Genomic DNA, 23,506 nt, shown 5'->3' with positions numbered 1-23,506 from the left:
CCTAGGTATGGCGCCCTGCTTTATTACTCTTTTACCAGGTGACCCTGGGGAAGTTAACCTGGTCCTAAATTAACCTACCTGGTCCTAAATCCTTCATCTGTTTTAGTTGAGGTTTAATAGGTTTCTCTCTAAGGACTATCAATCTTTATAGGCCTGTGGCTTTTTCTTTGAGGGAGGTAGCTGGAGAAGCAAACTGAAGCAAGGCTTAAAGGAAAGTTAAAAAAAAATTCCCTCCTAAAAAATTTAGTGAAGGGAATTCTCTGGTAGTCCAGTGGCTAGGACTTGGTGCTTTCACTGCTGAGGGCTCAGGTTCAATCCCTGGTCAAGGAACTAAGATCCCACAAGCCACGTGGCACAGCCAGAAAAAGAATTTAGTGAGCCCAGAAATCATGTGACAGTGTCAAGTTCACTTGGTATCTTCAGAAAGTTAATTTCTTGCCACTTATTTGTTGTCTCATTATTTAAAAAATTTCTTGAAGGATATCACTGCAACCCCAACAGACATTTTTAAAAAGAGAAAAAAGATAACACTCACCACCCCTCCACATTGTTGGAGCAGCGGTCTCTGCTCCTTTTGAGTAATAAGTTCCCTTAATAAATGAAGGATTTATAATCTCACAAACCTAGGATGTGGAGCTGTCATGGTACCCTGGAACACTGCCTGATGTATTTTTGTTGCCAAGTCTGCCTTCCTCTTCTGGATTATTGTTATAGGGGACCCTTGGGAGACCTTTGATGTGGTTGTCACCTAACAATTTTTCCTTCCCATAGGGTTCATAGGATGTGGTCGTAAAGTCCACCAAGATCTGGGGGTCCTTTCTTGAGACAAGCTCAGGGATCTACAGTGAGTGAAAAGACATGTAATATTTCCAGAGCAAGGACTTACAGCCCCTTTCTGGATAGTGTGCTTGCAGGCTTTATAAGATTCTGCAGAAATCAGAAGCTTGTCCACTACTGTCCCAAATTAGATTTAAATAGTTTTGGTTCCTGCCCAGAGGACTCAGTCTGTGGTGCCTGAGGGTTTGACTGCCCTTGAAGCAAGCCCTCTACTGTTTTCTCCTGTCACTGAGTGAACCACACCAGCTTGGAGCTCCCAGGCCGTTTGCACAATTGGTGCATCGCACCCTTCAGGGCACTGCATCGGATAGGAAATAAAGGAAGAGCACAACTTTTCAGACAAATTCGTTTCCAGGTGTCGTGATATTTTCATCTCATTGTGCTCAGAAAGAATGAAACCATGGACTTGCATTAAGAAGGAGGGCCATCCTTAGAACAACTGTAAACTTATTATTGGGTTTCCCAGCCTGTAGAACAGTAGCTCAGCACTCAGTAAATGTCTTTTGAGTCTGCTTCCAGGAAGGTCAGTGTCTGAACAATCTGGGACAGATGTGAAGAGACTATCCTCCCATTTCTCTCTTCTGTTGGCATTAAGAATTTGTTAACACCAAACAAGGTATATATATTTTTTTTTTTTGAGGGGGGAGTGGACAGTTTTACTTTCTGTTCTTTACCTTCTCTTGATGTTCCTTAGCTCAGCCTCTTCTCACAACCTGTGTCATTTTTCTCAAAAGAAGGCTAGGTGCCAGTGCCCATGGGTTTTGACTAGCAGACCTCCTATAACATTTGAGAATGAATGTCTGATGCCTGTTGATTGACAAGCATTCTGAGTGTTCCCAGCCTTGGATGAGGCAATGTGGGGATGGGGTTGAGAGGAAGGTGTAGTCCCTGCCCTTAAGGAGTGTATAATCTGACTGAGATAAGATGGGGAACACCATCCACAGATTTTGCAAATCACAACCACCACAAGGGCTAATATTTGAATGCTTCCTAGGGATCATCCATTCCTAAGCACCCTATTAGCTCATGTCATCTTCACAACACACCAAAGGGCTAAATACTATTATTATCATCACCATTCCCATTTTACAGATGAGAAAGTCAAGGCAAAACCCATGAAAGTAATTTACCCAAGGCCATAGAGCCAGCAAGTAAGCAGAGCTGGGGTTCAAACCTAAACATCCTGACTTGAGAGCCGACCCTCTCAGAACTCCCTACAGTATGCAAAGCAGTGTGTGCAGTTTGGAGGTTGGATCAAGAGGCTGTCAGGGCATGGACTTGAGGATATGGGGATGGTGAAGGTTAAAAAAAGAAAAAAAAAGAGGCTGTCAGGGCTGGAGGGTTCTCAGAGTGCAGGAGTCTGTGAGGGTTGGAGCCCTCAGACAAGTCCTCTCCCAATGTTTGTACCTTATTTGCTGGGCTGAGCCAGGGCAAGTATGCCTGGTTTCTGGGAATCCTGCAAGAATGGCTGAGAAGAGATTACCCAGTCCTTTCTTTCCCTGGGGTTTCATGGTGCACTTTTATGGCTTTCATAAGGCACCGGCAGCAGGATGTCAGGCCAGGCTTTGGCTCTGTGCAGAGGCTCGGCAAAGCCTAAGGGAGAGGAATGGCTGCGTTTGGATAGTCACACTTGATGCTCAGATGGCCTCTGGCCGAAACAGAGATGTTACCACACCCAGTGTCACTTTATCTCCATCATGAGCCAGATGGAATGGCTTTCCCTTATGCAATAATCAAAGTTTTTTTCTTTTTTTCCTTTTTAGAGTTGTGGTCAGGGAACTGAGGTTCTTATTAACTAACTCTATATGAACCTTGAAAACTCTGAAGCCCACTCCCCTTGGCTTTAGAACTGTAGTATAAGAGAGCTGCAAGTGACCTTAAAGATAGTCTAATTTAATCTTCTGAGCCTCCAAGAGGCGAAATGGCATGTTGAAGGTCACACGTGGGATTTGGTGGCAGAGTCAGGTCAGGTCCCCATTGGGAGAGGGGATCCTGTCTTGGTAGCTGGTTCAAGCAGCTGGTTTACATGATTTGTTTTCCAGACTATGTTTCACTCATTTTCACCAAGTATTTATTGAGACTTCCATGTGCCTGGCTCTGTCCTCAGGGAGCTTATATTCTAGTGAGGGAACAGGCAAAACAATAAACATACACAAAACAAAAAACAAGGAAAGAGACTAAAAAATATGTGCTAGGAAGGAAACAGAATACCGGGAAGGGCTGGCTTTGGAGAGGGTGTTTTTTGTTTTTTTTTTTTTTTTTTGGTTTGGTTTGTTTGCTTTTGCATTTTTTTTTGTCGGTACGCGGCCCTCTCGCTCTTGTGGCCTCTCCCGTTGCGGAGCACAGGCTCCGGACGCGCAGGCACAGCGGCCATGGCCCACGGGCCCAGCCGCTCTGCGGCATGTGGGATCTTCCCGGACCGAGGCACGAACCCGTGTCCCCTGCATCGGCAGGCGGACTCTCAACCACTGCGCCACCAGGGAAGCCCGGAGAGGGTGTTTTTAATTCCACGTCTTCCCACCTGGTTAGGATGACCGTGGCCATGAATGTCATCCAAATCAACATGTTGCCCATCCCTTGCACTGGGAAAGTGTGCCTTTGTGGGAACCTCAGCTTTTGGTGTAGGTCCTATTCCCGTACGGTGCACAGAAGGGATGGGGCTGAGGATGCATCAGCTCAAGGCGTATCTTTTCCATACATGGGAGGCCACAGGAAGGGAGGCACACCATTCGGCCTCATGCCCAGGGGCGCAGGTGTTTTTGTCCTCTGACAGAAGCCCTAGACGCTAAAGCACTAAAGCATGGGCACACCCTCAGCAAGGGAGGGTGTTGATTAAGCACAAAATCCCCACAGCTGGCAGGGCATGGACGAGCAAGGCAAAATGAGGGGATCAGAAGAGCTTGGCGGTGACACCCTTCATTTCCTTTACATGGCATTTGTAGAGAGCCCGTCTCCCACTTTCACTTGTATACTTATTTCTTTTTTCAGTTCCTCACTCTTACAAGCATTCCCTCACTCATCCATGTCTCCTGTCTTTCATCCAACCCCTAGATCACTTGATCATTCCTTAATTCAGCCATTTCTTCAGCCTCTTGTTTATGTTTATTGACTCAGACACATTGGTACACTCACTGGGTTTCACTCACTTCCTCACCTAGACATCTACTAGCATTTACTCAATATTTCCCCATACCAGGCTCAACTAGGATTAACCCTGGAGGGGGTCAGGAGGCACCAGTTACCTTGCTGTTATGGAGTTTAGGGTAAGAAGGCAAATGCCAAAACAAGGTGTAAAGTGACAGCTGTGTACCCAGAGGCAGATATGAATGGCTATGGGGGCTGCCTCTTCCCTGCAGGGCTGCAAGTGACCAGGTACACGCATTCTCACCAAGGCATTAGGGACCTCAGATGTTGCTAAACCAGCAAGTATTTGCATCTTAAAGGAAGAGAGAGAGAGAGAGAGAGAGAAAGAGAGAGAGAGAGAGAGAGAGAGAAAGAGCAAGGTTTCACCTAGGGGTTGGCAAACTTTTCCTGTAAAGGATCAGACAGTAAATATTTTAGGCTTTGTGGGACATACAGTCTTTTTGAAAGTCCTCAGCTTTGCTGTGTGGTGTGAAAACAGCCGTGGACAATACGTAAAGAATGAGTGTGGCCGTGTGCCAGCAAGACTTTATTTTTGGATACTGAAAATGGAATTTTTACATGTCATGGAGTATTCTTCTTTTGATTCCCCCCCACCCTCCATCCAATTAGACCTGTAAAAACCTTCTTAGGGGGCTTCCGTGGTGGCGCAGTGGTTGAGAGCCCGCCTGCCGATGCAGGGGACACGGGTTCGTGCCCCGGTCTGGGAAGATCCCACATGCCGTGTAATGGCTGGGCCCGTGAGCCATGGCTGCTGGGCCTGCGCATCCGGAGCCTGCGCTCCGCAACGGGAGAGGCCACAACAGTGAGAGGCCCGTGTACCGAAAACAAACAAACAAACAAACAAAAAACAAAATAAAACAAAAAACCTTCTTAGCTTTGTGCCATACAAAATGAGGCTGAGGCCCACATCTGGCTGGTGGGCTGTAGTTTGCCATTCCTATTGTAGCACCTCCCCAGCAAATAAATGAAGAGTGGATAATTTCCAGGTGCCAATAGCAGAAATAGTTTGCAGTGCATAGTCCTTCCCCTGGTGACTGCTTTCTCTATTTGCACAGAGAGGTGAGGGCCCAGTAAAGGCCTAATCCCAGGCATAGGGAATATGACTTTGAACATCAAGGGTAGACATTCTCCAATCTCATTCATGTCCTACCCACTTGAAATGGATGGAAGAGAATGATTAAAATCGTGAATGCTCTCTATGACCTGGTACATGCTGCTTCAAATATATTTAGGGTTGGTCTCCCCAGTGCTTGCCCAGAACTTGGCACATGACAGGGAATCAGTAAATCTTTATTGAATGAATGGTTGGCTGGCACGTGGTGGGCACGCTGTGTTTGTGAACAGGGCCTTGAAGGCAAGGAGTCTTCCCTAATCAGTGCCAGCTCAGATCAAGGTCAAGGCCAAGGCAGCACAAGAGCTCAAGAGCTCAGTTAGGCAGCTTGAACTAAGCCCAGCAGGAGGGAAGGATCTGTTCCCATTTCTGACTCTACCCTCTCTGTCCTCAGGGTTGCCCTAGACTCAGCCATGAGAAAGCACGTTTCCCTAGCCGAAGTGTCTGGAAACAGACGAACTGGTGTTTGCAATGTTCTTTGCACATGTAAGCAGGTTTTATTATGCATCTACCTGTGCAATTTTCCACCAGGGCTGGATTGTTTTGGAGTGGGAAGAGAGGGAGAAGGATGGATATTGCATCTTCCAAAGCTTGTGCTTTGAAAATAACAGCAAATATTTTTTTCTATGAAAAACAAATGGCCCATTTCCTCAGAAGTTTCTCTTTCCTTTTCTTTTTTGAGAACATTATTAATCATCAAAAATAAAATTCCTCAAGCATTAACAAAGGGTTGTGATAGAGGCTTTTACCTTGTTTTTCCATGAGAACAATGTGTTAAGAATAGGCTCCTTGTGCCCTCTGTAGAAACCCTCACCTATGGAGAAGACTTGATTTTCAGCTATGCCCCGAGAAATTATGAAACCAGCTAATTTGCTGAACAAACCGAGATATACCCCTAGTCCAGTGTAGACCCCAGAAAACGCCAGCTTGGATGATACAGAATCACTGAATCTTGGATTATGGGTCTGTACAAGGATGGCAAACACCTGGCACACCTGCCTCCTTTTCCTATTCCTGGGCCCATGAGAGACATTGCTAATCAATCCCATCATTCCTTCCCACTAAGCCTGGTTGCTGCCCTCGAATTGCTCTTAAACTCTCACTGTGAATGATCAAATCAGCATATGAGAAGCCCTACTCCTTCCACCTGGGTGGGGAAAGAGCATGGGCTTGGAAGAGAGTCAGACCTGGGTTCTGACCCAAATCCTGAAATGTACTTGCTGAGTAACACTGAGCTAGTTACTTAGCCTCTCTAGGTCACAGTTCCTCCATCTAACATGGAAATAATAACATCTATTCACAGTACTCACAGAGGCTGGTCTGTATATAAGACCCTGGCACTGGGCCTGGCACCTGCTACCCACGCCACAAAATTAGCTCCTTTCCCTCTGAGCTGAGCAGAGTGGAAAGTGGACCTGTTCCAACAATCCAGTGAATATATAGGTCCCTTCAGCTTCTCCATCCCCGTGCATGAGTCTGTTTGCACATTTCCAGTGATGGCACTGGCAAGTCTACCCATCCCACCTACAGAAAGTTCCAGTTTTTCCCCAGAGCCCTTATATTCTTGGCATGTGTTTGGGAAGAAGGGTCTGATATTCAGAAATGGCATTTGCCTTGCACAGACCTTATGTCACCTGCCGTTTATTCTACATGTATTGTACGCCAGGCCCTGTGCTATCTCCCGCACGTAAGTGGTCCCCAGTTGGGGCTAATTTTGACCCTGGGGGACATTTGACAAGGTCTGAAGATATGTTTTGTTGCCACAACCAGGTGGTGGGTGCTCCTGGCATCTAGTAGGTAGAGGCCAGGGATGCTGCTAAACACCCTACCGTGCATGGGACAGTATCCACAACAAAGAGTTATCTGGCCCCAAATGTCAGCAGGGCTGAGGTTGACCAGTCCTTCTCTATGTGAATATCTCATTCACTTTCCTAACAGGTCTGTGTGAAAGGTGCTATTACTGAGTCCTTGCAAATTTGAGCCACATGGACAAGGTCCCTGTGCCATTAAGGAATGTCCATGTCTCCTGTACTACCCTTCTCTATACTACCTTCCTTGTCCCTGACTGTTGCCCTGTACACCTCTTTTCTCTTTCTCTTGCCCTTCTATTTTATTTTTCCTCTCCTGTTTTTCCTTCATGCTGAATTCTGTGAGTGTGTGTGTGTGTGTGTGTGTGTGTGTGTGTGTGTGTGTTTGTGTGTGTGTGTGTGTGTGTTAAGGGCCCCAGTGGCCTTGGGTATCTGTTACCCTTGCTCCTGGCTCCCAAGGCTAAAGAGTCTGTGTTAAAATGTCTGCGGTGCAGGCCAGGCTGCTCCCTTTTTTAACCCTGGCAGGGCTGGGGCTCCTGAGTGGCTCACCTGCCAGGATTAATTGGGCAGAATGATGATGTAAAGTTTAACTTCTTGTTGAAGAGATGCTGACTCAAAGAAGCAAGCTGGGTTAATTACCGAACTTGATTTGGTCACCAGAAACAAGAATGGTTTTTCCCCAGAGTACCTCAGGGAGCCTGGGCAGGGCGGGGACCTGTGCACTGCAGGCCTCATGGTGCTCCAGGAGCACTGCCGTTTTCTGGCGTAACTTCAGTATAAAGTGAACTGGGCTGCTGGGGCTGAGGAGAGGGTCTCGCTTCACCTCCTTCTTTCCCCAGGCTGACTTCCTTTATCCTTCAGGTCTCTCTCTACCTGCAGGTCACTTCCTGCAGGTAGGCTTCCCTGACCACCCTCAGACTCTCTTCATTCCCCATCCTTCAACCCGACAGAACTTTGCACACTTACAATCTTGTATCAGGTATTTATAATACTTTGTTTAGTATTTGTCTTCCCTGCTGGTCTGGAGATTCCACGAGCTTAGGGACCAGGTCTGCCTGGTCCACTGTATTGCCTGTGCCTGGAGCATTGGGGGAACCCAACAACTCTTTGTTGACTGCTTCACTGGTGGGCTGTGAGGGGCTTGGGCAACTAGACCAGATGAGGATGTGGCTTACAGAAAAAGCTGAAAGGTGCCAAAAAAAGATGGTGGAAACACGGCCCTGCCTCAGTCTCCACCCTGGTCTCCTCCTTTGTACAAAGTCTTTTTTCTTGGCTTCTCTCCTGCGGGTTCCCCTTGGGATTACAGCTGAGGGTCTGAGCTGAGCAAGTACAGTTGCCCCAAGGGGCCGCAAGATACAAGCCCAAAGCCATACTCCTTCCCTACTTCCAGAATTGCCACTGCTTATCAAGGAAGCACGGAGACTTTTGGAAGCCTCTGCACCCCAGGCAGGCTCTGATGGAGCATCCTTCTGAAGCGTGCTGCTGGTGGACGGCATTCTTAGCAAGGCCTGTTTGCACAGGCCAGCCCTGGGGCATGGGCATGGGGGCAGGTCATAGCTTCCTGAGCCGACCCAACATTAATCATACAGCGAACATTTACTGGGCCATTTACCACTGCCAAACCCTGGCCATTATCTCATGTACATGCATCACCTCATTTTATCCTCACAGTGATCTTAAGAGGTTTAAAAAAAAAAAATCACCACATCACTTTCATTTTACAGATGGAAGAACAGAGGTCCAGAGAGATTAAGTAACTTGCCCAATGTTATATTGCTCAGTAAGAGGCAGGGTGCGAGCTGGCTGACCCCAAAGCCCTTATTTTTATCTACTTACTATACTGTTTCTCCCTAAAGTGCCAAGAAGCTCTTTGTTAAAAAGCTCCTAGAGGAGAACTCTACCTGACACCTACTGGGGCTGAGAAAGCTTTGCAGTAGCCAGAAAGGAAAGAGAACTCTTGTGTGAAAGTGTGCTTGAGAAAAGACCAGAGCAATCACAACCATCACCATCATTAACTAAATAATAGGAGCTGTTCTTCCTGGTGTCATCTACCTTCAGAGTGTGCTATTCGCTAAGTGAGCAACATAACACTCTGCCAGGTCTGTTTTATTCCTCCACCTAGAAAATGAGAAAACTGGGACCTAGAGAGGCAAAATGCCTCCCCCCGGGTCATGCTGCTGATGGGAGGGAGCAGTCAGATCAGATTCTTAGGCCTAACTGGTGACATCATGGCACATCAGGTGGTGATGGCACCTGTCTTGTACTAATGATCACTCTTGCAGCCTGGGACCACATGGCTCACGGATGAGGCATTAAATGATGCAGTAAAAGGACTCTTAGTTTGGTCTTAAACCACATTTAGTTTATTTGATTTTGGAGGAAGACGTTGACTCTGTTATGGAATTACCTTTTCCTGACAATTTTCTCACATATAAAATGAGACAGGATCACCCCCATGTTGGCCAGGAGTTGTGAAAAATATACCTTAGGGAATTCAGGTTGGACGGGTCACCGGGATCTTGGAAGATGTCTGGCTCAGTGCCCGGTTTAAGCCAGGGGTTCTCCTCAATCACACCAATGATGATATATTCTGAACACTCTGCTTGGAGGCAAGCAGGTAAGAGCAATGGCAGCAGCTTACTGAGTTATGGCTAATCCCTGAAAAGACCTCGCATGGAAGGACCTACCCGTTTTGCAGAAGAGGATGCTGAGGCTCAATGGGGTAAGGTACTTAGTTCACTGTCACTTAGTTATTAGGTAGCAAAGCCGTGGCATGAAGCTTAGCCTGACTCAGAGCCCTTCTATTTATATTAAGCTGCCTTCCTCTACAGGGAAAAATCAAAACCACCCCAAAATCTAACAGCAGCATCCATAGGCTCCTTCAGCATTTTCAGTACTTAGTTTCTAACAATCTATGTGATGGGAGAGATTTCTCCCTGTTCCTCATGAAATCCTTCATGTGCTGATTTATGTTCCTTTCCTCTTCCAGACACAGGAACACAAAACCAGTCTATAAGCCCACGTTTGGAAAAATAAAGTCAACTCCTATTCCCACAGCAACACTGAAGCCCTTTCTTCTCCAGGCTGAAGAAACCTGGTCTTTTCCTCCTGGTCTTAGCCCAGCTGTGGGAACCAGTCCTCAGGAGGGGCAGGAGGGTGAACACACGGCTGAAGGGGCCAGGATGAGGAGGCCGGCCTGAGGGCAGTGATAAGGATGTAAACAAGGAGACTGGCACAGGCAGGCAGGGGAGATTAGCTCAGCTGGCAGCGGCCAGTGGAAATAGGAGTAGCAGTTCAGTGATGGCAAACATGCCAGGAGAGAAGGTGGTGAGAAATGAGTCCTGTCTTTGAACTAGGGAAACGCCCAGGAACAAACAAGGAAGAGAGAGAGAGAAATACGGGGAGAGTGGGGAGAGAATATAGTGGTTAAGACATGAACTTTGGATTCCCCAGTATATGCTGAGGGCATATGATATGAAAGTTTGGAGATCATTGTGAAATAATTTAGTTAAAACTCACAGTATAGGATCTTACATCATCAGCTCTTAGAAGGTAGGAGTCAATCTTACAGAAGCATTGCAGCTTAAAAAAATTCAGGAGGGGGACTTCCCTGGTGGCACAGTGGTTAAAACTCCACACTCCCAGTGCAGGGGGCCTGGGTTCGATCCCGGGCCAGGGAACTAGATCCCACATGCATGCAGCAACTAAGAGTTCGCATGCCACAACTAAGGAGCCCGCAAGCTGCAACTAAAGGAGCCCCCCTGCCACAACTAAGACCTGACACAACCAAGCAAACAAATATTAAAAAAAAAAAATTCAGGAGGGATGACAGATTTGGAATGTCACCATTTTGCAGCCCCGAATAAATGGTCATGAATGGTTCCTCATGAATGGTAGAGAGGAATGTGTTAACATTGCATAGGCTCAACCAGTACTACCCAGAATGTGCAGAATGTGGAAAATTCAACAGGAGAAATGACTTGGCTGTTTTTTACATGTCCATGGCAAAGGATGAGAGAGAGAGACAGGGAGACAGAGAGACAGAGAGAGAGAGAGAGAGAGAGAGAGAGAAAGTCAGAGACAGAGACAGAGAGACAGAGAGAGAAAGCAAAAGCAAGAGGACCTGTAGAATAAAAGAAATCTAATATACATATCAACCCAATGCAAGGTGTTTACCTCATTTAGATGCCATTTAAACAAAACACCTTGTAAAAAACTTATAAGGCAAATATGGACATTTGAACACTGAACATGTAATGTTTTTAAGAAATTATTTTCCATTTTCTAGTGTGTGATAATGGGATCACTCTATGTTAAACTCTTGGAAGAAAATACTCCCTGAAATTTTTAAAGAGATACTGAGATGTGTATGGATGAAATGATATTATGTCTGAGCTTTGCTTTAAAATAACTCAATTAGGAGCAGGTTCATGAGCAGGGGTATAACTGAAATAAGATTGCCCTGTGAGTGGATAATTGCTGAGACTGGGTGATATGTACAGGAGGGTTCACTGTGTTCTTCTCTTAACTTTAATATGTGTTTGAAATTTTCTGTTACAAAAAAGTTCAAAAAACCTGGAGGAGAGTGATTGAAGAGAAATCTAGCAACTGACTACTAAGAAATTTTGACTGATAACATTTTTAATAATAACAAAAATAATAAAAATGGAAGCCAAGCACTTTACACCCACTTTACATCTTTGATATTCCTGACAGCCTTGTGAGGTAGGGGTTTATTCCTGCTTGTCTGATGGAGACTGAAGTTTAGAGTGGCTATGGACTTGTCAGAAGTCTCACTGCTGAGACAGGGGAGAGGTGTCTGTGTCTAAGGCTGGAGTGGTTTCCCCTGGACATAACACTGCTTCTCTAGGTGGCTCCTGACAGCTCTTTACCCAGGGGATCTGGCAGAGCAGAGGGCAGCAGAGGCCCTCTGGTTCTACCCTGTGTCTTTTTCTTTTGCTTTCAGATGTCTGCCAGGGAACTCCTGCTAACGCATTAACTGATAATATATGAGAACAGTCTAAGGGGCTATCTCCACCCAAGGGGTACATTCTTGAAAATTTAATAAACATATTTCAAGCACCTGTTAGGCCCCATAGAAGGTACTTTGGGGCAGATAATGATGACATGGAACAGAACAGTTTGAGGGGACAGGTGTTCATTTAGTGGAGCCTCCCCACTTTTCACTCACGACTCTTTGGGGCCACTCCGGCCAGTTCAAGAGACCTCTGACAGCTTCACTTGTGAGCAGGGGTTTGTTGCGTGAAAATTGTAAAGATAAAAATTTATATTGGAAGATAATCAAAATAAGAATATAAGCATAGGAGAAGTTTATTTCTGTAAATTACCTTAGAAGGAGGATTAGCCAAGAATCTTAAACGTACATTAGCACTGACACTGTGTCCAAAGGAAAAAAAAATTATCTCACTACTCAGTAAAAACCATCTCTCATGGCCGTCCTGAGTACCGTAAAGTTGCGTCGGGAGATTTCTACGAAAGATGGAGACAAAGGGACACAGGAGACCTGGATTTATAGTTGAAGCTCCTAGAAATTACTTTCTTCAGAATATTTGGAATATTGGATCGAAAGGAGAGTCAGCTTTACAGACCCCAGGATTCCCTAAGGCACATGACAGCTCATCTTCCCAGGAGCCCAGGAAAGATACTTGGACTTGCCATTATCATCCTGGGATGGGATGGAGGAGGCCTGGGGGGGAGGGAATCACATCATAAGGAATGATTTCAGTGACCTGTCTTTCCCCTCTCTATCTTACCTCTTTTATTTTCTGGGTAATCAAAAGAGGGGAAAGGGATTGGTAGTTATTTAAGTAAATCAGAGGCCTCTGTCTTTGTTTTTGATTCTTGAGGCAAAATATGTTATTAGAAAACTTGATTTGGGGCTTTGGAAAGTCAGCAGCAACATAAATGAATAAAACACCACCCCTGGCCCTATAACAAGTTTTCAATATAGTGAGCCTGGTGATAAGATACATATGCGGTGCTTATAGTACAAAGAACACAAGTATAAACAATGGGATGTGAGCACAGGGGAAAGATATTAATTCTGCAGAAGAGGGGTGGCAGAAGTTTCCTTGAAGAAATGGTATGCATACAGGGCTTGGGGTATGGATGTGACTGTGACAGGCAAAGGAACCAAAAATAAATTCGAGGAGGAACAGCATTTATTTATTCCACAAACATTTGTTCATTGGCCAGAGTAATGCAGGCACTATGCCGGCTACAAGGACAAAAAGCCAAGAGGCGGCCTAGTATACACTATGCTTACAAATGTTGAGTAGGTCACTGCAACTTGTCTGTATGCGTGCGTTGGGGGGGGGGGGGACCGGGGGGGAGGCTGGAAGGCTACCGTCAGATCAGGGAGGGTTTAGAATGCCTTCACTCATTTAGGAGAGAGGGCACAGGTCTGCCCTCAAATCCTGGGTCTGTTTCTAGCTTTCAGACTTTGGGCAAGTTATCTAATTTTTCTGTCCCAAACCTTTTCTGTTTGGTAAAATGGGCATATGAACACCTACTCTGAACCGTTGTGAGAATAGTCATCATGTCTGTAAATCATCTCATAGTGATAGTTTCTGACTTTTAGTGGGCACTTAGTTAATGGCAGGTCTTGCCACTTCTGAAGACTGCAGGGGACCATTGGTGGTCTGGGGAGGAGAGGCAGCCAAATGGATTTGGGTTTGCAAGAGTGTGGAGGCTGTGATTGGGAGAATGGGTAGGGGTGAGGGGGTCAGCAGGGGGAGGGGTTGAGATTGAGCAAGGTTCTGGGAGACCAGGAAGAGGCTGAAGCAGTGATGGGGACCAAAACTAAGACAGCGGGATGGAATGAATAGATACAGTTGCAATTTAGGTGGCAAACTGAGCTTGCTGACGAACTGGATGTAGAAGGTGAGGGAAAGACAGAACTCTGGAATGACGACAGGCTTGCTCTATAGCTGTACTGCAGTTGCACTCACCTGGGCCTGTGATACAGGAGAGGGGGACGGCTGAAGGAGGGGGCTGGAGGGGTTGGCAGTGGTGGGAGGGGGAAGGGAGGAAGAGGCTGAGTTCCCTGGGCAGGGAGGGTGTGTAGACTGGGGGAGCAGAATGTCTTAGGAAGGCTATAGAGTTACAGAAAACAAGAGCACCTCAGGGTGCTGTGAGTGGGGAGACGGGACAAAGCGACTCCACATCCTGAACAAGTCAGTTTTGGAATCTCCAGGGTGGGCCTGGCACTGTGGCTTCCCTTAAGAGGCATTACTGACGGACTTCTTTCTAACTCGCGTCCCATGCAGTTGACTTTCCTTCTCCTTCTAAGGCATGGCCATCCTCAGTGCAGACCTAATCTCCAGGACTCCCCAAAAGGCCAAATACATTGGTTCCGATCCTCCTCCTTAACCTCCTCCAGTGCAGTTTCCCACGGAACCTACTCAGTGTCTTCAGGTCTAATCCTGAATTATTTTCAAGCACAATTGTTTTTAGTCCAAAGTTCACCCTTAAGGTCACTTCCTGACGTTCCAGCCAGATGTGTCAGGTGGTTTCCCAAGGGTGGGAGGACACAATGACAACAGGAAAACAGAATTCCTTGCTTTAGCTCCTCTCTGTGAGAAGATAGGAGCTGCTACCCTTTGGCGTTTAAGAGGTGAAGGATAATCCACCTCTTCATTGTTTCTTTAGAGGTGTTTTCAGAAAACCTACTCCTTGCTCCTCCAAGCCCCCTCCGTTTAGTTGGTGGGGACTGAACATTCTTTAAAGAGTCTTCTCCCTAAAAAATTTTCCTGGACTTTTTACACGTCAGTCACAGAAGGGCCAGTGTTCAAATATTCAAATATCCCTCTCTCAGGGAACATGACTGAAGCTAACAGTTGCCCTCTTCTCTGCTTCCGTAGCACTTCCTACACGTTCTAATTATGCATGTATTTACTCTGGATTGGTGCTTTCTAAACTGCATTGCTTCCCATCTTCATGGTTTTTGCCATATCCACATATCACTTGTACCTTTATTAACTCACTGTTCTTTAAAAAAAAAGCTTTAACATTTTAATATATTAAAATTTTTTCATAGACTTCTGTGAACAAGAACTGGTATCACTTGTAAGCTACGGAGGATGACCATCCGACAACATGACAAAAACATACAGTGTTATGAAATTCAGAGATGGGCAATTGCTTGCCCGAAGCTCTGAGCCTGATGCCTTGTTCTCTCTTCCTGACAGAGGGAGATGAGCAAAACCTGATAGAGGATGTTAAAGACAGACTAGCACCAAACTAAGACTTTCTGATATCACTAAGAGGCTTGGGGAAAGTTGGAAAGGAAGTAACTTTCTCTGTCGACAGTTCTGTGTTGTAAAATTCCAAGTATCTTCACCACCTAAGTCAGTGTGGGTGCCATCAGGGTGCTCATCTCCTTTTAGGAAGCCTAACTCCACTATAGTCAGTCATTTATTTTCTGTATCCCTGCTAGACTGTGAGTTCCTTGGGGGCAAAAGCTTACTCCTGGTGCCTTCAGTACCGTGCACAATGCTTGGACACAGTTGGTAGTTCATAAAGGAACAAAGTGATAGTAAATGAAAACCTTCTTGAGGTGCAGAAGACTTAGGGCAAATTCTTTACTGAGGGGTGGGCAGGGAAGAGATACTGGAAGGCCTTGGAGTCAAGTGAAGACGTGCAAGAAAAGGGAGGCTACAGACATTCAAGATAAACTACATTGATGTAACGGTGTTGCCTGATGACGTCTCTGCTAATGGCGAAGCATAGTGACAAGAGCTTATGGGCCAGAATCACACAATTCTATGGTCAAAACAGACTCTCACTGTTCACCGATTATAGGAACTTTGGCCAGACCATTTTTCTTTGGGGGCCTTAATTACGTCGCTGTAAAGTGGTGAGGGTACCTCACCTACAAAGGCTCTTACCATATTTTAGGATGGAGCGCAGGAAGGACACTGGCAACAAAGAAAGAATTCCTTCCTTCCTCCCTTCCTCCCTTCCTCCCTCCCTCCCTCCCTCCCTCCCTCCCTCCCTCCCTCCCTCCCTTCCTTCCTCCCTCCCTTCCTTCCTTCCTTTTCTACCTGTCAATTCTTTTACTTTCAATACATGTTTGAGATTATTACTGCTGTTCTTGATGTTTTGGTAGTAGAATCCCCAGGACTCAGTCTGGTAATTAGTACATTGTAAGCACTCAACAGACGTCTACTGGTTGAAAGAATTACACTTACCTGTGATCTTTCTATAGGAAACAATTCCTCCTCCAGTCTTCCCTGTCTATGTATACGTCACCACCATCTGCCCAGATGTTTAAGCCAAATGTCTTGATTCCTTCATTTACTGAGCACCTACTAGGGACTATGTACTATGAAAGGTGCTGGGATGGGGAAGGAGGGGGAGTTTGATAAGCTAGACCCAACCACAGCTCTCAAGGATGTTAGAGAAAAAGGAAGCAGGAGATCTTGTCATTTGCTCAACTTTCCACTCATCTTTAGATGTAGCTCATAAGTGGGGCATTTTAAGGGTGTGTTTTTGACAACATCTGGGCAAACATGTAGAAATACTTATAAGGCACCACCATGTGAATTGAGAAAAGGCTATCAGTACTGTGCAGTGGTTCCCTGGGGATAGGATATGCCAATGCCACACTTTGGAATTCTCACCATTTGTGAACATTAGGAAGGAATACTACTTGTTTTGAATCCTACTAGGATTCTCTGCTTCGGTCCAGCCTCTCTCCTGATGAGGTAAATGACCAGGGAGAAGAATGAAAAAGGCACAGGGCAAGTGACTCTTGGTTTAAATCCTTTGGGAAGCCAACTTATAGCTGAGTGAGCTAGCCTAGATCTACTGAGTGTGGGCTGTACTTCGTATACCTATGTCTACGTATTTAGAAAGAATGGTTTCAGAAAAATTCTGCTTAACTGTGAGTCACTAGGTTCCCATGTTGGAGCATGTATGCGTGTGTACGGGGTGTAGAACTTGGTGCACAAAGTGTGTATGTACTTGTAAAAAAGTGTTTGGAGTGTGTGTGTGTAGGAAGGGAAGGGAATTTCACAGTTTTTTAATGCAAGGAGAGTGTATAGGGAGGGGAGAGTGTAATTGTGTGTGAGTGTGTATGTAGTGCAAGGGGCGGGCAGAATGACATCAACAGCCAGCCTCCTAGAGATGCAGACAGTGGTATAAGGTCTGAAGTGCTGTAGCAGGTGATTGTTTTCCTTTTAGACCAGCACACAGGTCTTTGAGGAACCCTTGACTTTCTCCTCCTCCTTGTCTTGTTAAAAAGGGATTAGAGTCCAATTACGTCATTTAATCCCAAGGTAGAGATTCATGTTTAAAAACAAGATTTAGAGCTTAATAAAAATTACATCAGTGCAAGTTGAGGTTTGTCTTTTCAAGCTGTCACCTGCATGGTTCCAAAGAGTGTTTATAGCAGAATACCTGACATGCAATTCTTAATTACTTTGCCTTGCACCTCTGGTCCTTCATCTTTTAAAGCATCCTTCAACCTAAATAGCCTCATGCTGTTAGAAGTAGTTCTGCTTCTGGATTGCCAGGACTGCCCCTTGGCTTATCTCCCTTCAGTTGGCAACTCGGTGGCCAGGCTTAATAATAACAGTAGTTGTATTAATAACAATAGTATTAAGAGCTAATGCTTATTGGGTACTCATTATGTGCCAGGCATTGTGCTAAGCACTTTACATACATCATCTTATTAAATGTTCCATATGAAAACCACCAGGGCTGGCTTCAAGGGTGTGTGACATGTATAGTCACACAGGGCTCTGTGCTCAGAAGGGCCCTTCACTTGGTCTCTGCTGTTACCATCTTGAAATTCTTACTCATTTTTGACCTGCATTTTCATTTTTCACTGGGCCTTACAAAGCATATAGCTAGTCCTGAAAACACCCAATAACCCAGAGTTTCTTTTTCTTTCTTTTTCTTCCCTTCCACGTGACGCCTGATACATTACTGGAGGATGGAACAGTGAATGTTAAACTGTGATCTCAGAAAACAGATGTCATTATCTCCTTGGAGGGAAGTTCTCTAAGGGATAGGAACCATGCCATGGCTCTTAGCAAGAGAAAGCAAACCCCCCTCCTCTAAACCTCAGTTTTCTCATCTGTAAAATGGGGGTAACAACAATATTAATAATACCTAGCTCACAGACTGTTTCAAGGATGAAATGAGATCATGTATAGACAGCTCTGACACATAATGACATTAATTGTTATTAATGCATTATGGGGGCTTAGCAGGTACTAAAGATCCAATATTGCTTGTGACACGGTGTGGGTCATTTGCCCAACTCCAAGGTACCCTTATCCCAGGGGTTTGTTCCCTACCTGCCCCACAGGGCTGGGAGGAGCATCCGCTTTCTCCACGTGCTGGGTGATCACAGAGGGGTTGCTGGAGCTGATGAGCACTGGGGTGCTGATCTCCACCATATGGCGCCCCGAGGGAGAGTGTACCATCCTGTTGAGGGTGTTCAAGGCTGTCATGATGGAGAACTGCCCAGGCCCCTTCCTCCTGGACCCCGGGCCCCTTCGGATTGTGGGTGTGTTGGTCGCCTTGCCTCTGGCGGATGGCACCAGGGACATGCCTTTTGTGCGGGATGACTGACGGCCTTTGTTCTTCTCTAGGAGGTGTCTTGCTGTGAGGTTTGGCTGAAAAGACAAAAGGTCTGATGAGAATTTAGTCATCCTGATCTCTGTGAGCGGCTGTGTCTTACCCAGGCTAGTCTGAAGTCGGCTCAGATGCCACCGCCTCAGTTGTCGTTCCTTGGTCAGCTTCCATCTGTTATCAATATATCCCAGTTCCTTTACTATATCAATCAATTCTCACAACTGTCCTGCAACGTAGGTATGTCTCTTATTGAGGTCTGAAGAATTTAAAACAAGCCATGATACTCTGCTTTGATTTTCCCGTCTCTCTCAGCATCATCCCAGCCTCCTTTACCTGGGGGACCCTTCCCTCTTCCTCTAGCCACCCCTGAATCCCCCCCCTCCACCCTTGACTTGGCTGTTTGCCCTTCTCCGTGTTCCTGCAGCCCCCATGCTTTCCCACTCCACAGGGTAATCATTTATCTTCCTTTCCTCTGCTGGACTGTTAGCTGCCTGAGGGCAGAGACCTTATACACATGTTCTCTGCTGTATCCCAGAGTGGGTGCTCAGTGAGTGTTTGTGCAATAATCAGTGGATGAAGTTGCTCAAGTTCATACGTTTGATAAGTGTTCAACCAGAATGTAAATCCATTCAGGACCCTGGATCACCTAAGGCTAAGACCACCTTTTACTACTTCCTTTAAATACTTTTACCTCATCACCATTCTCTCTTGTTCTGTACCTCTTATCGTCAGTGGTGTGCTGGTACATCAGAAAAACAAACAAAACAAACAAACAAATGACCCGCCTCACCCCGATCTGTAGAGTTTACCAATCTCTGTGGTGTAAAGATCTACCAATGGTTTAACAACTGGCTAGCAAGATTCCTGAAAACCTAACACCCAGCCCTTGCCATCTAGCTCCAGCCACCTCTAGCACCACCACTGACTGTATTGTATTTTGAGTACCCTGCCCACCAAGGGCCTCGTGAGTTCATGTCCTTCAGAAATCGGAAATATGCTGACAAAGGGGATTGTGTGAATAAACTTTCCAGGACAGTTACTTAAATTTCCATCATGATGATTGTCACCAGTTGCCCTCTAAAAGCACGTGTCTCATTCTAATTTAGAGAGTCACCTATAGAGGTAAAAGGGAGATTGCTCCTTTAAGAACTTTTTCTTCATTTAAGAACTTTTAAATAACAATGTGAGGATGATTAAGATGATTAATGTAGTTGAGATAGAAAATTTTAAAAAGATGTAGTTCCTGCTGCCAGGAGCTTGTAATATTGTGAAAAGAAACCATCAAGTAGGGGAAGGGGCATTATTATGCCCACGTTAAAGAGAGCTGAAGGGGTGACATAAATGGCAGAGCCAGCAGGTAAACAACCAAACAAGAAAAGACCAGGCGGTAATAAATGCTCTCATGTGTCAGAGGGTGACTGAGGGAGGTGGCTACTTTAGATGGGTGGGGGGCTGTCAAGGAAGACCTGCTGAGAAGGTGACATTCAAGCTGAGACACAGATGCCAAGAAGGAACCAGCCATGCGAAGACAGGCATGAGAATATGCCAGGAGAGGGACTGCAAGCTAGTGGAAAGATCCCGAAGAGGGAGAAAGCTCAGCCTGTTTGAGAAAAAGATGGGAAAGAACCAGAAAGAAGGAGACCAGAGTGAGTGAGGAGCAGGTGGTAAAGAGGAGACCATGGAGACAGGCAGGAGCTGGATCGCATAAGGCTGGGAGGCTCTGAGTTTATTGAGTGTAATAGGAAGCCTTTGGCAGGATTTAGGTGGAAGGGTGACATGATCTGATGTATGCTTTTATTTAGAAGCTCATGCTACGGTTTGGCAGTTTCCTACTTAGCGTCTGACCCAGCAAGCCCACTGCTAGGTAATTACCCAAGAGAAATGAAAACTCAGGCTCACTCAAAAATTGGTATGCGCATGTTTACAGCTGCTTAGTGATAGCTGCCAGACAAGTGGAAACAATCACAATGTCTTTCAATCGGCGTATGGATGACAGACTCCGGCACATCCGCATCGTGGACTATGACTCAACCAAAAAAAAAGGCACGAGCTACCAATACACCCGACAACATGGATGAACCTCAAAGGCATTATGCTAAGTGAAGGGAGCCAGACTCCAAAGGCTACATTCTATATGATTCCATTTCTGTGACATTCTGGAAAAGGAAAACTGCAGGAGCAGAAAACAGATCAGTGGGTGCCAGGGGTTGCGGTCAGGGAAGGAGCAGACTTCCAAGAGGCAGCCTGCCCTCGTATTTTTTGGCAGGTGTTGGAACTATTTTATATCTTGATGGTAGTGTGGTTATACTGGATGCATTTATCAGAATGCAGAGACACCAAAAAGAGCAAATTTTACTGTATGTAAATAAAAATAAATACATAAAAACCTCACTCTGGATGCTATTCAGAAGTGCCAGACCGGAAGGAGGGAGATCAACTGGGAAGTTACTGAGATTATTTAGGGCGCTTCTGATGGAAGGCTGGACCATGTCTCATGTTCCCCCAGAGCACCCATCCCGCCATTGTTCACCCAGTAAGACGATAATACACGCTCTCTGAGTTGAATGAGTAAAGTTCTTTCTGGTCATTCATAGCCACGATGAAATAAGTTACTTTTTTTCTGACTTCACCTAATTGTTCTGCCCCCAGGTGAGCGATACCACGAGTGTTTCCATCAGCAACACAGACAAAGAGCCCCCGTGTGACTCTAGGTCTTCCCTGTCCTCTGCCAGGGTGATTAATAGCTCAGCCGGGGAAGGACTGCAGAGCTCTTCAATTTGCACCCACTCATTTGAAACAATATCCTTGAGGTTCACTGGGCTGAGCGAGGTTCACTGGGCTGAGCGAGGTTCATATAACCCAGGCAGGCCCCGCTGGAGAAGTCCTGACAAGAACGGGCATAAGCTCCGCGTTTGTTTTACCACCTTTTACCCAGATGCAATTCAATAAGTCAAACGATACATTAACAAGAAAAATCCTGTTTATGCCAAAAAGCCCACCTCAGTCTCAGAAGAAAGCTCTCCTTCCTTCCAATTGCTTTGCATGGCGCTGGTAGTTCAAAACTTATTTAAAGGGTTCTCAGCAAGTGCTGGTCTTAATGAAATGACTGGAGTCAAATTTTAAGTACTGCTTTAAAAAGCTCAATTTAGATTTCAAGTAATTTTTGAAAACCAGGTTCCCAGATTAGAGCAACCACTTGATTATCTTTTCCCCTCCTAGCAATTAGGAGAACAGGACCCTAGTTTGATGATGATTGTGAGGGTTCTTGTAATCACTAATTTTAGAGGTGGAGTAGTGGGGAAAGTATCCAAATGAATAATCATTAAATGTAGAAGTTTTGGGAAAAAAAGGATATCAGAAATAGGTAATGAAATCAGTGATGCCTTTTTTCCCCAGACCTGTGAAGAAGCTTCTTGAAATAATACAGGGGACCATGCAAGCTCTAATCTGCAAAAATTTAAGGCACCTCCTATGTATCCAACTAGGATTAGTTGTAGCTCATCTCTGTCCTTGGAGACTTAACGGTTATCTCCCAAACATCGTAATGGTTCCTCTTCAGCATATGTTGCTTGATCCAGCAAATGGCTCTACCACTGACCTAGACACACAAATCCGAAAGTGGGGCGTGATCCTTGACCACTTCCTCACCCCTATTCCCCGGTCCTGTGGAGCCACCTCCTAAAAGGTCCTGGAATCTGTCCAGTTGTTTCCAATCTACTAGTCAAAGCTACAGTCATTTTCTAACTGAGCCATGTAGTAGCCTCCTAATTGATCTTTCTGCTTTTTTTAATCCCTCCTCCTCAAATTATTCTTCCCACTGCATCCAGAGCAATCTTTAAGAAACCCAAATCTGATGGAGTCACTGCCTTACTTTAAATTTTTCAGTGGTGTCTTCTGACTTCTGGGTCAAGTCCAAACTTCTTATTATATGGCAGAGGTGATGATGCTCAGCAAATATTCCAAGTAGTCGTCTATACTTCTCAGCTGATTTCAAGCCAGGTGGGACTGTGTGACTGGTTCAGGCCAATGGACTCTGAGTGGGAGTGACAAATGTCACAGAGCTGAGGCCTTTGCTGATACACAAATCACTCTTCTTTACTCTTCCCTGCCATGAAACCTAGGAAGTCCATGTGTTCCAGATGGCGTGGCTACAAGATGGCTCAGCCTCATCAGTCTGGGTTCCTCAGTGACTGTGTGAGCACAGCCTCTCACCATTCTGTGCTGAACATGTAATATGGATTCGAAATAACTTTTTCTTTGTGAAGCCACTGAGATACAGGGGCTTTTTATTACCATAGCATAACATAGCTCATCCTGACTAATGCAGGAAGGTTTACAAAGTCTCCTGTGGTCTGTGTCCCATTTGCTTCCCTGGCTTCATTCTTTTTTTTTTTTTTTTTTTTTTGGTCTCTCTCTTACTCTCTAAGCTCCAGCTCTAGTATTCTTTGGTCCTCTGGAGGCACCACACTTCCTCATCCTGCAGGACTTTTGCACATGTTACCTCCATTCCCTAAAACACTCTTCCCTCCATGCTTGCTCCTCATCATTTGTCAGATCTTGGCTTACAAGGCTTTGCCAACACCCTACCCAGGTAAGTTGAACATCATACTCTCCTCCCCCCAATAGTTCCCTCTCCTTCACTCTTTGCATCATTCATCACACTTATAATTACTTATTCATGTCTGAACCTACAATCCTTGAAAGTAGGGACTCATATCTGTCTTGTATCACTGGAACTTAGCACAGGACCCGACATGGCAGGCACTCAATGAAAAATAAGTTGAATGATTGAATATAAATTTAGGAGAGGGTCACGTTGAAAGGTTTGTTCTCCGAATTTTTTTCCTGGTTAGTCGAACCACCTCCCAAATATTTTTTTCATTCATTCACTTCTGAAGCTAATTTTTTTTTAAACATCTTTATTAGAGTATAATTGCTTTACAGTGGTGTGTTAGTTTCTGCTTTACAACAAAGTGAATCAGTTATACATATACATATA

At 45.4% G+C, this 23,506-nt stretch overlaps 1 protein-coding gene across 8 annotated transcripts in view; it reads right to left on the bottom strand.

Moving 5' to 3' along the window:
• The window catches only part of SH3RF2 (SH3 domain containing ring finger 2), a 151,394-nt gene that overhangs the window by 55,596 nt on the left and 72,292 nt on the right, over positions 1–23,506 (bottom strand). For all 8 annotated transcript variants that reach the window (XM_028493341.2, XM_028493342.2, XM_055086814.1 and 5 more), the window contains one exon: positions 18,228–18,548. In XM_028493341.2, the coding sequence (XP_028349142.1) occupies positions 18,228–18,548 (321 nt within the window). The remainder of the gene's footprint in view (positions 1–18,227; positions 18,549–23,506) is intronic.

The sequence above is a fragment of the Physeter macrocephalus genome, chromosome 8 (assembly GCF_002837175.3).
Source record: "Physeter macrocephalus isolate SW-GA chromosome 8, ASM283717v5, whole genome shotgun sequence".
In the NCBI taxonomy this organism is placed as follows: domain Eukaryota; kingdom Metazoa; phylum Chordata; class Mammalia; order Artiodactyla; family Physeteridae; genus Physeter; species Physeter macrocephalus.
This window is presented reverse-complemented; position numbering and strand designations above follow the sequence as displayed.